At 39.7% G+C, this 20,396-nt stretch overlaps 1 protein-coding gene across 3 annotated transcripts in view; it reads left to right on the plus strand.

The window, feature by feature from the left end:
- Nucleotides 1–20,396, plus strand: part of RAB11FIP3 (RAB11 family interacting protein 3) — a 214,908-nt gene that overhangs the window by 70,041 nt on the left and 124,471 nt on the right. For all 3 annotated transcript variants that reach the window (XM_050968147.1, XM_050968145.1, XM_050968146.1), the window contains exon 2: nt 6,621–6,714. Coding sequence is in view for 2 of the 3 variants with exons in the window: in XM_050968145.1 (XP_050824102.1) it covers nt 6,621–6,714 (94 nt within the window). In the remaining variant the exon portion in view is untranslated. The remainder of the gene's footprint in view (nt 1–6,620; nt 6,715–20,396) is intronic.

Consider the following 20,396-nt stretch of genomic DNA (forward strand, 5'->3'; position numbering starts at 1 on the left):
CTCTGTTGATCCATAAGCATTCAGGATCACTTTCTTCTGAGTTATCAGTGCCTGGGAAACAGGTAATTCTATTTTAGACATACTGCCATCTCTTTTTTCCCTTTTGCCCACTCAATCCTTCCTAAATAGGTTCTAATAATTGGTTTTAACATTCCAGTCATCCGAATCATCCTGCCAGGTTTCAGTAATACCAACTAGCTCACAAATGAGCAATTCCAGTTTTGTCCTGTTCGTTACCCAGGCTCATAGCAGTCTTGTATAGGCAATTAAAGAATTTCTTCTCCATGTCTTTTGGGTTCTTTGATTTTTCTTCTCAACGTTTTGATTTTGTGCTGAGTGCTCATATCTTCCTTCTTTTTACCCTCCCCTTTTGCTGTTAGTTTAATCCACTCCTGGCTACTCTAGCTAGCCTGTCCCAGAGATTGATCGCTTTTCTAGTGAGGTGGAGGACATCCAAACCATACAGTCCCTTCTCCCCATAAAATGTGGATCAGTGTTCCACAAAACCAAACCTCTCCACCCAGCAGTTCATGTCTAGAATCTTCTGCTTTCCCATCTTTTTTCATGGGACAGGAAGGATCTTGGAGAAGATTGCTTGGACATTCTTCTTCAGCGCGCTTCTGAGTTCCCAGAATCATCTGTTATCTGGGAGCTATCCTGCAATGCCATGTCATTAGCGCTGATATAAACCATCGCCAATCGATCCTTGCCCTTGACTTCAAAAGCCAATCCAGTTTTAGAGTGACTTCACATCTTGGCTCTGGGAAGGCAGCACACAGTCCTGTTGTCTGCCTCTCCCTTGCAGAATGTTCTTTAGATATTTCTGGTATTGAATATCCAGCAAGGATCATCCATAGTTTTTGAACAATTGGAGGAGAATTTTGTGAGGTAAGCTTGATTTCTCTCCTCCTCTTCCCTGCCCCCCCCCCCCGCCCTTACTGGTTGGGCTAAGTTGTCATCCACGCATGTGTTCTGTACATGTCTCTGTTTCCTTGGGTCTGCTGAATCTTATCTCAAAAGTTGTCTCACAACTGAACTGTCATTTTGTCAGTTTTGGATACATTTATCTCCCCCCACCCCTCCACTTTGTGGTCTATTCCAGGAGTGTCTAGTCCATGTCTCCAGCCAACACCTGTCTTTCCCTCTTTATTGGGTCCAGCTATATGCTGTGGTTTTGTGGGCTGGTTTCCATCACCTGCTGGATTCAGTCTAAGTGTATCTTTCCCCGTGTGAAAACAAGTATAGAATTTTCTCTAACTCAAACTGTTCTCCCTACTGATAAAGGACTACACAGTTGTGACCTTAGCTTGATAGCTGTTTGTTTGGTTGATTCTTCCCTTGCATCTGCCTGCTTCCTGTAGGCTCAGTGTTCTGTCTGAGCCTATGACATGTGATTGGCCTGCCTCCACTGCATATATTTTGCATTCAGAATAGCATAAAACTTTACAAGTTGTCTGTGTAGGTGTTCTTAAAACATCCCACCAAAATGCATCCCTCTTTCTTGATTTCCTCCCCTGCCCTAAATAAATAATAATATATATAAATATTTTTTCCTGAGATTACTGGTAGGAGCACCAAAATTCTTCCCTCCTAACTTTATCTCTGATACCTCCCTGTAGTACCTCGGTACTTGTATCTTTTGGATAACTGAAGAGACCAGAAAATGAATTTTTCCACATGAGAGGGAGGAATAATTCCAGTACTAAACCCTTTTCACTGATCCAAGGTAGTATTTCACTGCAGCATGGATGCAATTTGTGTACCTGGAAGATTAAGCTTGTTAGTTGGCCTGCTTTGAATGTTCAAGTGTATTACGTGAATGAAATCTCAGCATCGATTTCCCCGCCCCCAAGACAGGGTTTCTCAGTGATTCAGTTTGTATGTGTAAAGAGTAAAATAAGGATATATTTCCTTGTGCTCATTTCTTTACAAGTTTTGGGCATAATCAAGTAGCAATTTTGCATTAATAACAAGGAAAAAATACAATATTCTTTTTAGCATCCTTTAATATGTATCCAAAACACTTCAGACGTGACCAGCTGTTAGGGTAAGAGAAGAGAATAGCTTTGAAGAGTTTAAAAAAAAAATCTTTCTCTCTCCTCTCCTCTCACCCCCCAAGTGCTGTTTAACAGCAATGATAGCAGGCCATTCTGAAATCACACACAACTCTGAACTTCATGTACTGTACCTCCTGTTGTCTGTTGAAGTTTGGAACTTGGGTGAAGGTAATGTAGTTCCAGAAATAATTACTGAAGCAGGTTATTGGTTGACAAGTAATTAAACCTCAAGCATTGTGCATTTTAAAAGGAGGATGCTTTTAACAGACATTCGCTAGAAGACCTCTTGAGATCCCTTGCAGTCCTACGATTCTGTGTGACAATCCATAATGCTTTATACATAGTTAAAGATGGTCAAAAGGCCTTGCTGAAGTGGAAGGGTTGATTGATTGATAAAATAAATCCTGCTCTTTTCAGCAAGCAAAACATCAATTCAGCATGAGAAGCTTTGTTTTTTGTTTTTGTTTTTTTCTGTTTGTGTTAATATGGATGGTTGATACCTACATAAGTAGCTTTATAAGATCTTGTTTAGATTTTTATGTCCAAGATGTGATTTCCCCCCTGCCCATATCTACTTGTAAACTGTAACTCTTGCTTATTATTTCTCTATTTGATGCAAAAATACCCACTACTGCAATGTTATGGATTCATAGTTAAGCTCACACACATCAGGAAATGCAGTTAAGATTGACTGCTCACATAAGAACGGCCATACTGGGTCAGACCAAAGGTCCTTCTAGCCCAGTATCCTGTCTTCCGACAGTGGCCAATGCCAGGTGCCCCAAAGGGAATGATCCATCCTCTGTCACCCATTCCCAGCTTCTAGCAAACAGAGGCTAGGGACACCATCCCTGCCCATCCTTGCTAATAACTATTGATGGACCTATCCTCCATGCACTTATCTAGTTCTTTTTTGAACCCTGTTAATCTTGGCCTTCACAAATCCTCTGGCAAGGAGTTCTACAGGTTGACTCACCATAAATCTGTCTTTTTGAGAAATAGAAATTGAAATATATTGCATAGTATTTCTTTCTTGCAACTTCTTAAATATTTGTGTAACATGTTGTAGTAATGTGCATTAACTTAGAACAAGAGAGCGCAAACCAATGACCTGTGCAAGTATGCACTTGTGCATGGTCTCTCTCTCTCAAGCTAGGTGTCTGAGAGGAGATCTGTGTGTGTGCATAGTAGAGAATCAGCAAGGGCATGCAGAGACTCTGTCTGTTTAGGATCTAAATGTAGCTTGTGTGTGGATGCGCAGGATTTGGGGTCTCTTGACAGTAACAAAATATGCCATGATGGCGATCTGTTTCCACAAGGACTGAATGGTATGTTTGCAATCCTTCACTGCCGATGTGGAGTATGTGTACATAAGCTTCGGCTTCTGTTCTGTAACCTGTTCTAATGTTTGAGTCGCTTGACTGAGAGTGTGGGTGGCATCAGGGAGCTGGAGCCAGAGCCAGATCTAGCTCCCTGACTTTCAGCTGCCTGGCTCTAGCTCAATTTAAAGTCATCCTGTATCTCCTCTTCCCCTTCCCCCTCACCCCAACGCAGTGTTAACTTAATATGGCAACCTGATGCCAGTGGAGAACTGGGTGTTGTGGAGATTTGGTCCACACTCCCCTTACATGTGGGAGGCTCATTTTCACACCTATGAGATGATGGAGCTGCCTCTGCTGACTTCATGCCTGTGGAGATTCCCCTAAAACAAAGGGCCTTCTGTAGCTGCCATTCTGGCTGTCTTAAGTTCACTTTGTGCAGCATGAGCAGCACAAGGTGAACTGTGTAGACTGGAAAATTTGGCCCTGTGAGTATTGATGTGATATGGCAGTGGATTGGCTGTGTGAATTTCCAAGGAGCTGGTCTGTCTGTGCCTGTGTGCAGAGGGGGATTATCTGCTGGGTGTGCCACTGGGATTGGGCACTGGTGGGTTAATTGACTCGGTAGTGTTGCCAGTAACCATGCAGTTAAACCCTTGTGGAGACTTTGTGTTGAATGTTAATTATAACTTTATTTTGCATACTGCCCATAGGCCTCAATCTGGATTGCAGCCCTATTGTGCTATGCAAAGCACAGCCATAGTTGCAGTTCCTTATAGCTCACGGTGGGAGAGTTACTTACTTGAGATTATGTGAACTGATACACATTCTCATGTGCTTATTTTATTGTAAAATACCTTTTTCAATCTGACAGGAAATTTGACTCCGATTAAAATCGAAGTCTAAAATGTGAGTTCATCTGTTTACCTATGTAGCAACAAATACTTTTTTTGAAAAACAGGAAAAGTGGTTTAGTTTGGTTTTAGCTTTCCATCTCTACTTACTTAAACCAAACAATACCCCAACCCCGCAGGATGACAGAATTGGTTTTTACTTAATTTCCACGCTTGGGGAAATGCTTCAGTTGATGTAAATCAGCATTCGCTCCATTGATTTCAGTGGATCTCTGCCAATATACCTGAACTGAGGATCTAGCCCTGGGTTGTCTTAGACCCAAGATGAATTTTTTGAGAGGGGTGCTTCAGCCCTAAAGAACTGTCAGGAGTTATGTTGGAAATAGGATTTTAGACTGTAAAGTGAGTTGCTGCGATGAAGACTCCATTATTTGCCCATTTGTTTAGTTTTCTCTAAACAAGATAAGCTTGAAATGAAGAATATGGGCATTCATGTATTTGTAAATCAGTGTACATTTTTCAGTCTCGCATGTGGGGATTTGATCCTTAAATCTGCATAAGTTTGTATCAAAATGCAATATCTTAACTTTTTTTGTTTCTTTCAATGTACTTTTTAAGGGTAAGGTAATTATGTTCTCTGAGCAATTTACTGGCTAGCATGCTCTTAGTTCTTTTAAAAGCAAAAGTGTTCCAACACAGAAAATTCATGATAAAAGTAACCAAACCTATACATAACTCTTTAGTTTAGTCTTTTTTTAGTTTCACAAGTTATTACTTGGAGGAGACCTACACCTTAAAATGTCTGTGGCTTATTGCTTGTCACTTCCTGTGCTTTAATGGTATGTTAGCAATTGTTTTTGGTAGGTGGAGTCTTTCTGAAGCAATGATGTATTTTTTCCCTCTTGGAAATGTTAGAAATCATGCATGAGACTGTCAGGGAACCATGAAAAGTTCGATTAAATGTCACTGAAGTGCATGTGTGGGTGGCTTTTTAATATATATAACTACAGACCAGTGTACGATGATGAGACATTCGTGACACATTGACAATTCAAAGGGACACTGCTAAGCTTGGTAAACTCCAAACTCCTGCTTTTCCTGTTCTTGTTTGTTCTCAGATTCTTTTTAGGTGCAAGATTTTTCTCAAAATAAATACTGTGTCTCATCACCTTTTTTGCCAAGTACAAGCAAAAACAGAGAAATAATCCAAGGTCTAGCAACGTGCAACTCCGAGCAACTGGAATCAGAAATTAGTATGTGTTCATAATGGATTTGGCCCGGGAGGAAGAGTCAATAAGGAAACTAACTCCAAGCTTCCTAATGGGTTCCTATAAATGGTTAAGTTGGAAAGGGAAAGGAGAATGTGAATTGGGAAAGTTCTGTGACTTTTTTTAGGACAGCAGTACGAAACAAATTCTATAATTCCATTTGTGCTTTTATTCAGCATCTGGGCTTTCTGTTTTGTTTTAGACCTAGAGTATATGGTGTTAAGATATATAAAGACTCCTCAATGTCACTTGAAAGGGTAACTTTCTAAAATGACAGCTTAGGAAAATGTGGTTAATTGTTTCAACATCCTAAGAATGAGCTATTCTATAATTGTTTGTCTGAAACAAAGGCTCAGTAGCAGCCATTGAGGGTATTAGATACACCTTTTTGAAGTCTTTGTTTGGCCTGCTGAGGAATGACTTTAGTTTTGCCCTCTAATTGTAACTATTCTATTTGAAATGCCAAAATAATTATTGCTAGTTTGCCAGAAATGTCTTATTACTCCTTGTCTCCTATTCAGTAGTAGCCTCCTAATCCTTGCAAGCTGCTGATGTGATTTTTTTTTTCTACTCCCTGCCCCCTTTAAACATTGCCTAATCATGAAAGGTTTTCCAATTATGTCTAAATACATAACACAGATTAGTTCGTTATTGTTGAATCCTCTTAATTGGGACCCCCTGGTGTACATCCCATTGTCCGAATTAAGCACCTGTCCCAATTAAGAGAAGCTTTTTCTTTTTTAAGGGTCTGATTGAAAAAAATTTAAGTTGAAACAAAAATACTGTACTGACTCATATTCACTATATTTCCTCTTTGTATCTCCTAGCCAGTCGGGTTCAGTATTAAGATTGGCACTTAGAATTTCACTGCCATTTAATGGTTCATTAAATACCAGTTAACCCCTTGGCAGTGTCTGCTTGTCCCCATTAAATGGATTTTTTTTGTTAATACTGTCTCAATTAAGCAGCAATCCTTGCCATTTTCTATCATTAGGCTGAATCTACTGTCTTTGAGACAATCCAACAAAGCACCATCTGATTACAGTCTTCCCAAATAAGTGGAGTATACTGTGTTTGAAATGCTTTGCCGTGAAATTTATAATGCTGGTTTTGTAATTGCAGGTGAAGGACCTAACAAAATATCTAGACCCCAGTGGACTTGGAGTAATCAGCTTTGAAGACTTCTATAGGGGAATTGGAGCTATCAGAAATGGAGGTTAGTTTATTTGCTATTACAATATGAACAAAGGAAAGAGATCAAATTTAGAAATTCAAGGAGTTAACCCTGTAGACCAATTGCTTGGTAAAACCAGTTCCTGGATTTCCTGATGCCTTTAGAAAGCTTATAAACCTTATTTAAAGTATTAATGTTGTGACATGAGGTCCATTATTTTCTGCATTGTATGAAGAAGAAGGCAGACTGATTTTAGATGCACTTTAAAAAACCTCTGCTACTACATTGCATTTCACAACTAATCAGTAGGGCTGTCAGTTGATTAAAAAAATTAATCACTATTAATCGCACTGTTAAGCTCGAATAGAATACCATTTATTTAAATATTTTTGGATGTTTTTCCACTTTTTCAAATATACTGATTTCAGTTATAACACAGAATACAAAATGTACAGTGCTCACTTCATTTTTATTTTTATTACAAATATTTACACTGTAAAAAACAAAAGAAATAGTATTTTTCAATCATCTAATAGAAGTAGTGTAGTACAATCTCTTTATCCTGGAAGTTGAACTTACAAATGTAGAATTATGTACAAAAAACTGCATTAAAAAATAAAACAATATAAAACTTCAGAGCTTACAAGTCCACTCAGTCCTCTTTCTTGTTTAGCCAGTCGCTGAAACAAACAAGTTTGTTTACATTTGCAGGAGATAATGCTGCCTGCTTCTTGTTTACAATGTCACATGAAAGTGAGAACAGGCATTTGCATGGCACTGTTGCAGCCGCCGTTGCAAGATATTTACATGCCAGATGCGCTAAAGATTCATATTCCCTTCATGCTTCAACCACCATTCTAGAGGACATGCGTCCATGCTGATGACGGGTTCTCCTCGATAACAATACAAAGCAGTGTGGACCGACGCATGTTCATTTTCATCATCTGAGTCAAATGCCACCAACAGAAGGCTGTTCAGGTTCTGTAGTTCCCGCATCAGAGTGTTGCTCTTTTATGACTTCTGAAAGCATGCACCACGCCTCATGCTTCTAAGAGTTTGGAAGGCACTTGGGTTGAGTGCTGTAACTATCTTGAGAAATCTCACATCTGCAATGAAACTATTCTTAAAATGAATATGTGCCAAGTCATCATCCAAGACTGCTATAACATGAAATATATGGCAGAATGCGGGTAAAATAGAGCTGGAGACATACAATTCTCCCCAAGGAATTCAGTCACAAATTTAATTAATGCTCATTAAAAAAAATAATGCATCATCAGCATGTTCTCTGGAATGATAGCCTAAGCATGAAGGGGTATATGAATGTTTAGCATATATCGCACATAGATACCTTGCAATACTGGGCTACAGAAGTCCCATGCATACGCCTGTTCTCACTTTCTGGTGACATTGTAAATAAGAAGTGGGCAGCATTACACTTATGAGAGAGAAACAAACTTGTTTGTCTTAGCGATTGGCTGAACAAGAAGTAGGACTGCGTGGACTTGTAGGGTCTAAAGCAGGGGTCTCAATGTCCCGGCCCGTGGGCCATCTGTGGCCCGAGAACCTCCCCACTGCAGCCCGTGGAGGAGAGATGTATGCAGCCACACTGCCGGCAATATCTGCTACATGCACCACCCCCCGCAGTTCCCATTGGCGGGGGGGGGGAGAGACAGAGATACCATCACTAGTTGCTGGGCAGAGTCAGCCATGGAGGCAGCCTCATTAGTTGCTGGGCAGAGTCAGCCATGGAGGCAGTGTCACTTTTTTCCACAATGAATATAAACAAGTCAAAATACCAAACACAACTATCTGAAGAATTATAATGTGATTGGAATAACAGACACTTGGTGGGATAACTCACATGACTGGAGTACTGTCATGGATGGAAATAAACTGTTCAGGAAGGACGGGCAGGGCAGAAAAGGTGGGAGAGTTGCATTGTATGTAAGAGCAGTATGACTGCTCAGAGCTCCGGTATGAAACTGCAGAAAAACCTGAGAGTCTTTGGATTAAGTTTTAGAAGTGTGAGCAACAAGAGTGATGTCGTGGTGAGAATCTACTATAGACCAGGGGGGATGAGGTGGACGAGGCTTTCTTCTGGCAATTAACAGAATTTTCTAGATCACAGGGCCTGGTTCTCATGGGAGACTTCAATCACCCTGATATCTGCTGGGAGAGCAATACAATGGTGCACAGAAAATCCAGGAAGTTTTTCGAAAGTGTAGGGGACAATTTCCTGGTGCAAGTGCTGGAGGAACCAACTAGGGGCAGAGCTCTTCTTGACCTGCTGCTCACAAACAGGGAAGAATTAGTAGGGGAAGTAAAAGAGGATGGGAACTTGGGAGGCAGTGACCATGAGATGGTCAAGGTCAGGATCCTGACACAAGGAAGAAAGGAGAGCAGCAGAATACGGACCCTGGACTTCAGAAAAGCAGACTTTGACTCCCTCAAGGAACTGATGGGCATGATCCCCTGAGAAAATAACATGACGGGGGAAAGGAATCCAGGAGAGCTGGCTGTGTTTTAAAGAATCCTTACTGAGGTTGCAGGAACAAACCATCCTGATGTGTAGAAAGAATTGTAAAGAAAGAAGTGGAAGCTTGGACAAATGACCAGGGAGGAGTATAAAAATATTGCTCAGGCATGCAGGAGTGAAATCAGGAAGGCCAAATAACACTCGGAGTTGCAGCTAGCAAGAGATGTTAAGAGTAACAAGAAGGGTTTCTTCAGGTATGTTAGCAACAAGAAGAAAGTCGAGGAAAGTGTGGGCCCCTTACTGAATGCATTGTAAATTGAGTTTGAGATGCCTACTCTAAAGTTTTTTGCATTGTTTTGTTTTTGTAACAAAACAAAACATCTACATTTGTAAGTTGTACTTTCATGATAGAGACCTCACTACAGTACTTGTATGAGGTGAATTGAAAAATACTGTTTCTTTATCATTTTACAGTATAAATATTCAATCAAAAATAAAGTGAGTACTGTGCACTTTGTATTCTGTGTTGTAACAGAAATCAATATATTTGAAAATGTAGAAAAATATCCAAAAAATAAATTTCAACTGGTATTCTATTTAACAGTGCGATTAAAACGGTGATTAATTTTTTAAATCGCAGTTAATATTTTTGAGCTAATCACGTGAGTTAACTATGATTAATCGACAGCCCTACTAATCAGAAGTGGGTTTTCATAAATGTTTGCTGAAATTAGTGTAAGTCTAGTTAGGAAAACTTGCTTTGGATTTAGTATATATTGAATCTTGCAATTTTCCCATGGGATTGGTCAATAGAGGCACATAGTCAAGTGATGTTAATGGAGTGCTTACTGTGCATGGCTAATTCTGGATTAGGATGTAGAACCTTCTAAATTGCTAATGCAAATGCACTAATTTTTACTCTAACCACCAGTGAACATAGCATGTGTAGATAACGTCTAACAAAAAGCAGATGTAATAAGATTCTTCTGATTTTTTACTGTTTGTAATTTTTGTCATATAATACCATTTTCAGTATTCTAGCCAACTTGTATTGTAAACTGCTAACGGCAAGGTCATGTCGTGTTTGTCAGTAAAATGCCATGCATGCCTATAGTGTTATATAAATAATCTCAATGAATTTTCCACAAAATGACCCTTCAGACATGAGGATGTCTTCAGAAAAGAATGTATGAAGGAATGCTATTTAGCTGTTACCTGTATGAAAACCAGTATTTTAGCAGTCCTCATTGGGGCAACTGGATATTATGAGCAGAACATGAAATGATTGTTTTCAGCCCTTTTAGAGTACATTTTCTGTTTTAATCTTTAAAACGTTGAGAAGGGGTATTGATCTATTCTGCACTGAATTTTATGTGTGTATTTTCCTTCATAACTGATCCAACATCTTTACTTATTCTGGTGTAGAGAGTAAATTCTATTGCTGCTCACCTGCTGCTTGCTTTCATGCATGGTCAGTGAGCTACACTGACAGCAGTGCAGATTAAGCATATTTTAGAGCCACAGTGGTGTCAACTAATTGTTTCATTTACTATAGTAATTGTGTGTGTATAAAATACAATACAGTTCTTACAGCAAATAACTTCACTAAGTTATTAACTTAACTTAATAACATAGTACAAGCATCCTGATTGGTTAATAATTAAATCACACAGTGCTTTAGTATCATGTGCTGCCAAGAGCTGCAGGAGACTCATTGAAAGAGCCATTTGCAGCTCAGAAGCCTCAATCTGAGTGTCACTGTTTTAGGGCAACACAACCACAAGTGTGAAAGGAGTCTGTTTTTTTACTGAAACTCCTTTCGGAAAGGTCTGGTTCCATGAATACATTTAATAACCCTCGAGGGTGGGAGTGACTTATGGTCACTGCTTAGATTGCTTGTTGGCTTTATAACCATTCAACACTGAGTGACATCATTGGTTTTTCCCTTGGGAGTTTCTAATCTAAATATTTCCAGTTTACTGCAGACTATATAGCTTGAAGTCTTGGTGTGATGCAGCTCTGTAAGAACGGCTCTTGAATTCTAAAGAGGTAGCAAAGAAAGCAAAGAGCTATTAAGCCTGAGAAATTACTATCTGAGAAGAGTGTGTGTTAACAGAGCCCTGGCTAATGTTTCTCTTCAATAATTCAGTGCCCTGGTGTTGTTTTTTAGTTGGACAGAAGTAGCAGGCCCAGAAACGTTAAGACCTTTCTTACTGTGACAACATTAAACAATTGAAAATATGGTTTGGACTGAGGTTTTGCAACTACAGAAAACTTAGTTTTGCTCATTCACTATAGCAAATATACAACAAATTCCCTTAAGTTTTTATTAATCATAGAAGCATAAGAAGAGACTCAAAGCAGGCACGGGATGTTTCTTAATGAGTCTGAGAATTGAACAATTATTTATTTTCAGTGGTTTCAAGCCTTATAGTCCTTCAGAGAGTTGATTACTGATTGGAGCAATTTGCTTTTATCAAACATCAATGGTTTAGATAATGGCAGAGAGTACACTTATAAAGGTTATGGAGTGTACCAAGCTGGGAGGGGTTTGCAAGTGCTTTGGAGGATAGGATTAAAATTCAAAATGATCTGGATAAACTGAAAAACTAGTCTGAAGTAAACAGGATGAAATTCAGTAAGGACAAATGCAAAATACTCCACTTAGGAAGGAACAATCACTTGCACACATATAAAATGGGAAATGACTGCCTAGGAAGGAGTACTGCAGAAAGGGATCTGGGGGTTTATAGTTCAGGCTAAGCTTTTGTCATGGATATTTTTAGTAAAAGTCACGGACAGGTCACGGGCAAAAAAGAAAAATTCACGGGAGTCCGTGACTTGTCTCTGACTCTTACTAAAAATATGCATGATAAAATGGGAAGGGGCTGAGCGGCTGCGGGGTGACTGACAGCTGCGGGGATCCCCCTGCCCCGCCACAGCGGCAAGGAGCCCCCTGCACCCATTGTGGCTCAGAGCCTGGGGGCCCTGCTGCCTCAGGCGACGGGGTTACCTCACAGGTTCCTGCCACTGGGGGGACTCTGCAGCCCTCAGGGCTGAAGTCACTGAGGTCTTTGGTCACTGATTCCGTGACCTCCATGACAAAATCATAGCCTTAGTCATAGTGGATCACAAGCTAGGTATGAGTCAACAATGTAACACTGTTGCAAAAAAAGCGAACATCATTCTGGAATGTATTAGCAGGAGTGTTGTAAGCAAGATACTAGAAGTAAATCTTCTGCTCTTTTCCGGGCTGACTAGGCCTCAACTGGAGTATTGTCTCATTCTGGGGGCCACGTTTCAGCAAAAATGTGGACAAATTAGAGAGAGCCCAGAGGAGAGCAACAAAAATGGTTAAAGGTCTAGAAAACATGACCTGTGAGGGAAGATCGGAAAAATTTGAGTTTGTTCAGTCTGGAGAAGAGAAGACTGAGATGGGATATGATAACAATTTTCAAGTACATAAAAGGGTGTTACAAGGAGGAGGGAGAAAACTTGTTCTCCTTTACCTCTGAGGTTAGGACAAGAAGCAATGGGCTTAAATTACAGAAAGGGATTAGGTTGGACATTGGGAAAAACTTCCTGTTAGGGTGGTTAAGCACTGGAATAAATTGCCCAGGAAGGTGGTGGAATTTCCAATATTGGAGGTTTTTAAGAGAAAGTTATACAAACACCTGTCAGGGATGGTCTAGATAATGCTTAGTCCTTCCGTGAGTGCAGGGGACTGGACTAGATGACCTCTCAAGGTCCCTTCCAGTCCTATGATTCTATGAAACAGCCTTTTCTCTGTAAATAAAGGAAAAGGTTCATCTTGATTCTGGTTGAGTTTCTCAATCAGAGGTTACAATTATTTCTGCAGTAGACTGTCACTAGAGAAGTAATAATAATAATAAAAAAAATAAAGACGAGGGCAATGTGGGTTTGTCATTGAAGTTCATATGAGTCCTTGAAGGCAGGTCAACCACTAATAACGGGTGCAACTCTGGGCCATTTATCTGGGTAGATTGTCTTGGTGGTATTTGGTTCTCTCTCTCTCTCTCATATTAAACCTTCTTATGCCAGGCAATGCAGTTATTCATGGAGCTGATTGGACAGAAGAGAGAAAGGAAGAGATGAAGTTAATATGGTGTGAGAGGATTGAAAGACATATGTGCTGGAGGCAGTCTGGGATCCAGTAGGTCCTGGTTCAGCAACGATACTTTAGTGTCCTCACCTGTTCTTTTGAGGCCTGGGTTCCTGTGCATATCTCCTAAGATCCATAACCAAAAATGGCAGGGCTTGAATTGAAGGGCAATGGGGAAGCAACGGTACTCTCCCAAAATATGCCCAGGAAGTAACTTCACCCATAAATCAAGCTTCAGCTACTTGACACCAAAATGAGATGCTGCTTGCAGTAGATTGTGCAGCTGTTCAGAAGATGATCACATTCTCTGCTCAGAATTTGCTTCCTTTCAATGGCATTTAGATGCATGCATGGGCGGCAGGGCTAGAGTAGAGTCTCGACAGCCTTGGTTCCCAGAATATTATTGAGACTTCAGAATACCAGATTCCTGCTGCTTGATGCATTAGTGGAGACAGACAGGTTGAGAGTCTCCCCTGGATTGGCTTTCCCTTACCAAGTTTTTAATTCTTGTGTGCTGTCTCCAGAAGTCAAATTGGAGGAGTGAAGTGCTAGTACACTCCCAAGAGTTATACATACATCATTAAAATGAAATTACAGTCACAAAAAATTGTGCAGTTCTTTATAAGATTTTCCCACCTCTCCTTTCTTACATGCTTTGATCAACAGTGACCTAGTTAACAATGTTGATGTTCAAAATGTCCCAGGTCATTTAATTTAAATGAACATGCCAGTGTGGTAAATGGGACAACTTGCAAATGTTTCAGGCTACCTACATACTCAGGCAGACCTTGCTGCATTGTTTTGCATTTGGCTCATGCTAGAGAACGTGACAGTCTTAAAATGCCTGCTTGCCAACCCACGATAGAGACAGTCCTCAAAGCAAAGTGCAGATCTTTCAGCCTTCTTTAATTTTATTATTATTATTTATTTAAAAATAGACATTGTTATAGTCTGAACTACCTCTTTTCTGATATTGAGAAAAGTTCCAGGACTTCAGTGGTGGTTTCTCTCTTCCATTACAGTCTTTTAGCCTGTTTTGTGATCTCAGTGGTCCTTGGGTCATATGACTAGCTCCTTTTCTTTATACAGGACCCAGTCACTCTTTCTCTAGGACCCAGTCGCCCATTCTGTTGACAAATATTGTTACAGATTACTGAAAAACTGCTACATTTTGCCCCTGAATTTTGCAAGAATTTGCTAGAATTATTGTTAAAAACAGTTGGCTTCTATCTCAAGCCCCTGTTTGACAGTGTGAAACTGACAGGATTGTTTAGTTCCCTGTATCATTTTTTGTCTGTGTCGGAGAAAAACTTAGTTCTTTCTTTTTGATTGGTACTGCAGAGTCAGATACTTTTTTCTTTTTACAATTGTATAGAGGTAGGGAGTGCCCTAGGACACAGGATTGCCCCAGTCCCAGGCAGGTCTTTCCACAGGTAAACAATTACAGCAAGCATTTATACCTTTTGATACATAAAATAATAAGCAACAGCTGCATTTTGTTTATACATAGGCCATCTTAATATCTTTTATTTTTTTACTTTTATAGAGACGCCAGTCTACATTTCTTATTATCGACACAAGGTTGCAACAACTTCTTACACAGTTCTTTCCTACTCGCCTCACACAATCCTCGCTTCTACAAATCTCGCATTAGTAGGGTTACAGCTAGCATAACTCTTGCTAACAGAGACTGTCATGCATTGAAATCCCTGTCAGTTCTTGCTCTACTTCCACAACCCCTGCTTTTGTATTTCTAGTACAACAAATATTTTTAAACCTTTATTTGCATTAAGCTTTGGATTTTAGATTTTCTATTAAATGCTTTAACTTCAGGGGTTTTGATTGGCTGCAATGACAATGCTTTATTAGCATGGGCATGAAAGGTATTACTATTATGTTTTTTACAACAACAATAACATAATTTTAAACTAAATAACAATAAAAGCAGTAACATTTTTACAGTAATAGATATGATGGGGTTGTTATATAGTTTTTAGTTATAAAGCACAATACGTTATATTTAGTACATAAAGTAAATACTTTATAAGCTGTATAAAAGGCATTTTTTAAAATTTAATATATATTTTAAAGTATATGAATTTGCTTTTTTACTTTAGAGACTTTTTTGAATTTTTGGTAACAATGAAAGCAAATTTTTGAAACTATTTAGATACTAAGCTAGTTTAATTAAAGGGTATTTTGAACTTAAGGGCTATTGGTTTTAACATACACACAGCAGTCTTTCAGAGATTTTAGTCTAGGTCGGCTGCCTGTGGCATTTTTAGTGTTACCAAGCCACACCGGCTTCAGGGTCGCAAAGGCACACTATTGGATCTCACTGGACAGTTAAGCTTTGCAAATGTAATTCTAGTCCTGTAACTTGTATTGCTTTTGGTTTGCCTCTGGCTATATTTTTCCACAGCCAGCTGGGGCTAAAAGCAGTTTTTCTTTGTACTTAGCATGGTTTGCCTTGATTTTTGACCTTGAACGCAGAGCAACTCTTTTTTTTTTTAATTTTTGGGACAAGCTGAATTTTAAATTTAACTTGTGTTTTTTTTTTTTTCATAGACAAATTGCTCTCACTGTGTTAGAGGCTTTTTTGGTGATTAAAAGCTTCTTTGAGATGTATGATCTTATTTAGATTGAAGGTACTTTTTAGTGGGCATTGTTTAGATGGTTTTTTATGCTTTTAAAGATTTCAATTTTCTAAATACCTGCAGGTTTTAGGACCATAATGTACGTACATGTAATATACTGGCGTACTCTTAGGGAGTGAGGTGGATTGCTTAGACTGTCCTCCACCCATTTTCCAATCACACACACAGGAGGGGATGACCTGTCCGCACTAGTGGCACATAAACTATTTTCTATTTTCACTGTCTCTATTTTCCTAATATTAGGGTAGGGGAAAGAAGAAGAGAGGAACTATAGGTAAGAGTTTCTGCTTTCCAGTATTGGAAGTGAGTGAGTGTTTCCTTTTTAGATCAAACAAGGCTTCATGGGAAGACAGTTCTCACTGACTGTTTCTCAATAGAGAGAGACTTGCTGAGGGAGTGGTGATTTTGCCTTAGCTTTTACCCAGCCTACTTATGGCCTAACCTGACCAGTCCAGGTGACTATAAATCTTGGTAGTCAGATGATCTTCCTAGAACTATCGATCTCCCAGTTAATGGAGGATCCTGAACTACTTTTCTGCTGTACTGTATTCAGACGAGCTGATAGGGTGATCAGTTGTCTCGATTTTATAGAGACAGTCCTGATATTTGGGGCTTTTTTTAATATGGGCTCCTATTACCCCCCACCCCATCCCGATTTTTCACACTTGCTATCTGGTCACCCTACACGCTGATATAAAGGTATCTAGATCATCCTATAATTGCTGTGTCGCCTTAGAGACTAACTCCTGGAATTTAACTCCCACTCTTGGCACTGGTGCAATAAAAGAATCACAAACTAATGAATGAATGTTGAAGACGGTAATGCATCCCTTCATTAGAGCAAGGCAATCTCTTCAGTGAAAGACTAATCTTCACAGTTCATGTAGTCTGTATCACTGAGTTTAATTAAATGCTTTGTGAAAATGGAAACCAAATTGTGCACATGGTACAAAAGTCAGATCAAAGCTAGTGATAAAGTGGTCTTCAGTTTTATGGGGGTGTTTTCACTTGTATTCCCAACTAGGGCTGTCAAGCGATTTAAAAAAAAATTAATTGAGCTTAATCGTGCAATTAATCCAGGGGTTCTCAAACTGGGGATCGGGACTCCTCAGGGGGTTGCGAGCTGTCAGCCTCCACCCCAAATCCTGCTTTGCCTCCAGCATTTATAATGGTGTTAAATATATAAAAAAGTGATTTAAATGTATAAGGGGGGGGTCGCACTCAAAGGCTTGCTGCGTGAAAGGGATCACCAGTACAAAAGTTTGAGAACCACTGGATTAATCGCACTGTTAATAATAGAATACCATTAATTTAAATATTTTGGGTGTTTTCTACATTTTCAAATATATTTATTTCAGTCACAACACAGAATACAAAGTGTACAGTGCTTACTTTTATATTTATTTTTTATTACAAATATTTGCACTGTAAAAAAAACAAAAGAAAACATAATGCCAACTATACATATAAAATGGTGGGGTCTAAATTAACTGTTACTACTCAAGAAAGAGATCTTGGAGTCATTGTTGATAGTTCTCTGAAAATATCCACTCAGTGTGCAGCAGCAGTCAAAAAAGGGAACACAATATTGGGAATCCATAAGAAAGGGATAGATAATAAGGCAGAAAATATCATATTGCCTCTATATAAGTACCCCCACATCTTGAATATTGCATGCAGATGTGGTCGCCCCGTCTCAAAAAAGATATCTTGGAATTGGTAAAAAGTTCAGAAAAGGGCAACAAAAATGATTAAGGGCACGGAACGGTTTCCATATGGGATATGATAGAGGTCAGGGGAGGGATAGCTCAGTGGTTTGAGCATTGGCCTGCTAAGCCCAAGGTTGTGAATTCAGTCCTTGAGGGGGCCACTTAGGGATCTGGGGCAAAAATCAGTACTTGGTCCTGCTAGTGAAGGCAGGGGGCTGGACTTGATGACCTTTCAGGGTCCCTTCCAGTTCTATGAGATAGGTATATCTCCATATATTATTATTATTATGGAGAAACTAAATAAGGAAGTGTTATGTACTCATAACACAAGAAGTAGGTGTCACCCAATTGAAATTAATTGGCAGCAGGGTTAAAACAAACAAAAGGAAGTATTTTTTTCACACAACACACAGTCAACTGTGGAACTCCTTGCCAGAGGATGATGTGAAGGCCAAGACTATAACAAGGTTCAAAAAAGAACTGATAAGTTCATGGAGAATAGGTCTAGCAATGGCTATTAGCCAGGATGGGCAGGGATGTTGTCCCTAGCCTCTGTTTGCCAGAAGTCGGGAATGGGTGACAGGGGATGGATCACTTGATTACCTGTTCTGTTCATTCTCTCCTGGGAATCTGGTATTGGCCACTGTTGGAAGACAGGATACTGGGCTAGATGGACCTTTGGTCTGACCCAATATGGACGTTCTTATGTTCTTAAATAGTATTTTTCAATTCAGCTAATACAAGTACTGTAGTGCAATCTCTTTGTTTTATCATTAAAGTTGAATTTACAAATGTGGAATTGTGTACAGAAAAACCCTGCATTCAAAAATAAAACAATGCAAAACTCTATAGGCTATAAGTCTACTCAATCCTATTTCTTGTTCAGGCAATCGCTAAAACAAACAAAAAAGTTTGTTTACATTTGCAGGAGATAATGTTGCCTGCTTCTTGTTCACAATGTCACCTGAAAGTGAGAACCGACATTCTCATGGCACTCTTGTAACCATCGTCACAAGATATTTACATACAAGATGCGCTAAAGATTCATATGACCCTTCATGCTTCAACCACCATTCCAGAGGACATGTGTCCATGCTGATGATGGGTTCAGCTTGACAACAATCCAAAGCAGTGTGGACCGATGCATGCTCATTTTCATCATCTGAGTCAGATGCCACCAGCAGAAGGTTGATTTTCTTTTTTGGTAGTTTGGGTTCTGTAGTTTCTGCTTCAGAGTGTTGCTCTTTTAGGAGTTCTAAAAGCATGCTTCACACCTCATTCTTCTCAGATTTTGGAAGGCACTTCAGATTCTTAAACCTTGGGAAGAGTGCTGTAGCTATCTTTAGAAATCTCACTTCTTCGTGTTTTGTCAAATATTCAGCGGAAGTATTCTTAAAATGAAGAACATGTGCTGAGTCATCATCCAAGACTGCTATAACATGAAATGTATGGCAGAATGCGGGTAAAACAGAGCTGGAGACACACCACTCTTTCCCAAGAATTTCAGTCAGAAATTTAATGAATACCTTTTTTTTTAAATGAGCATTGTCAGCATGGAAGCATGTCCTCTGGAATGGTGAATGAAGCATGAGAGGACATATGAATCTTCAGTACATCTGGCATGTAAATATCTTGCGACATTGGCTACAAGAGTGCTATGTGAATGCCTGTTCTCACTTTCAGGTGACATTGGCCTGGTCTACACTTACACGTTTAAACCGATTTTAGCAGCGTTAAACTGATTTAACGCTGTACCCGTCCACACTACGATGCCCTTTATATCGCTATAAAGGGCTCTTTAAATCGATTTCTGAACTCCTCCCCAATGAGAGGAGTAGCACTAAAATCGGTATTAACATATTGGATTATAGACTCATAGACTTTAGGGTCAGAAGGGACCAATATGATCATCTAGTCTGACCTCCTGCACAAAGCAGGCCACAGAACCCTACCCATCCACTTCTATAACAAACCCCTAACCTATGTCTGAGTTCCTGAAGTCTTCAAATTGTGGTTTGAAGACCTCAAGCTGCAGAGAATCCACCAGCAAGTGACCCATGCCCCACGCTGCAGAGGAAGGTGAAAAACCTCCAGGACTTCTGCCAATCTGCCCCAGAGGAAAATTCCTTCCCTACCCCAAATATGGCGATCAGCTAAACCCTGAGCATGTGGGCAAGACTCTCCAGCCAGCACTCAGGAAAGAATTCTCTGCAGTAACTCAGATCCCATCCCATCCCATCCAGCATCCCGTCACAGACCACTGGGCATACTTACCTGCTGATAATGAAAGATTAATTGCCAGAGTTGGGCTATCTCATCATACCATCCCCTCCATAAATTTATCAAGCTTAGTCTTATAGCCAGATATGTCATTTGCCCCCACTACTCCCCTTGGAAGGCTGTTCCAGAGCTTCACTCCTCTAATGGTTAGAAACCTTCATCTAATTTCAAGTCTAAACTTCCTAGTGTCCAGTTTATACCCATTTGTTCTTGTGTCTACATTGGTACTAAGCTTAAATAATTCCTCTCCCTCCCTAATATTAATCCCTCCGATATATTTATAAAGAGCAAGCATATCCCCCCTCAGCCTTCTTTTGGCCAGGCTAAACAAGCCAAGCTCTTGGAGTCTCCTTTCATAAGGCAGATTTTCCATTCCTCGGATCATCCTAGTAGCCCGTCTCTGAACTTGTTCCAGTTTGAATTCATCCTTCTTAAACATGGGAGACCAGAATTGCACACAGTATTCCAGATGAGGT

Source organism: Gopherus flavomarginatus, chromosome 9 (genome assembly GCF_025201925.1).
Source record: "Gopherus flavomarginatus isolate rGopFla2 chromosome 9, rGopFla2.mat.asm, whole genome shotgun sequence".
Lineage (NCBI taxonomy): Eukaryota > Metazoa > Chordata > Testudines > Testudinidae > Gopherus > Gopherus flavomarginatus.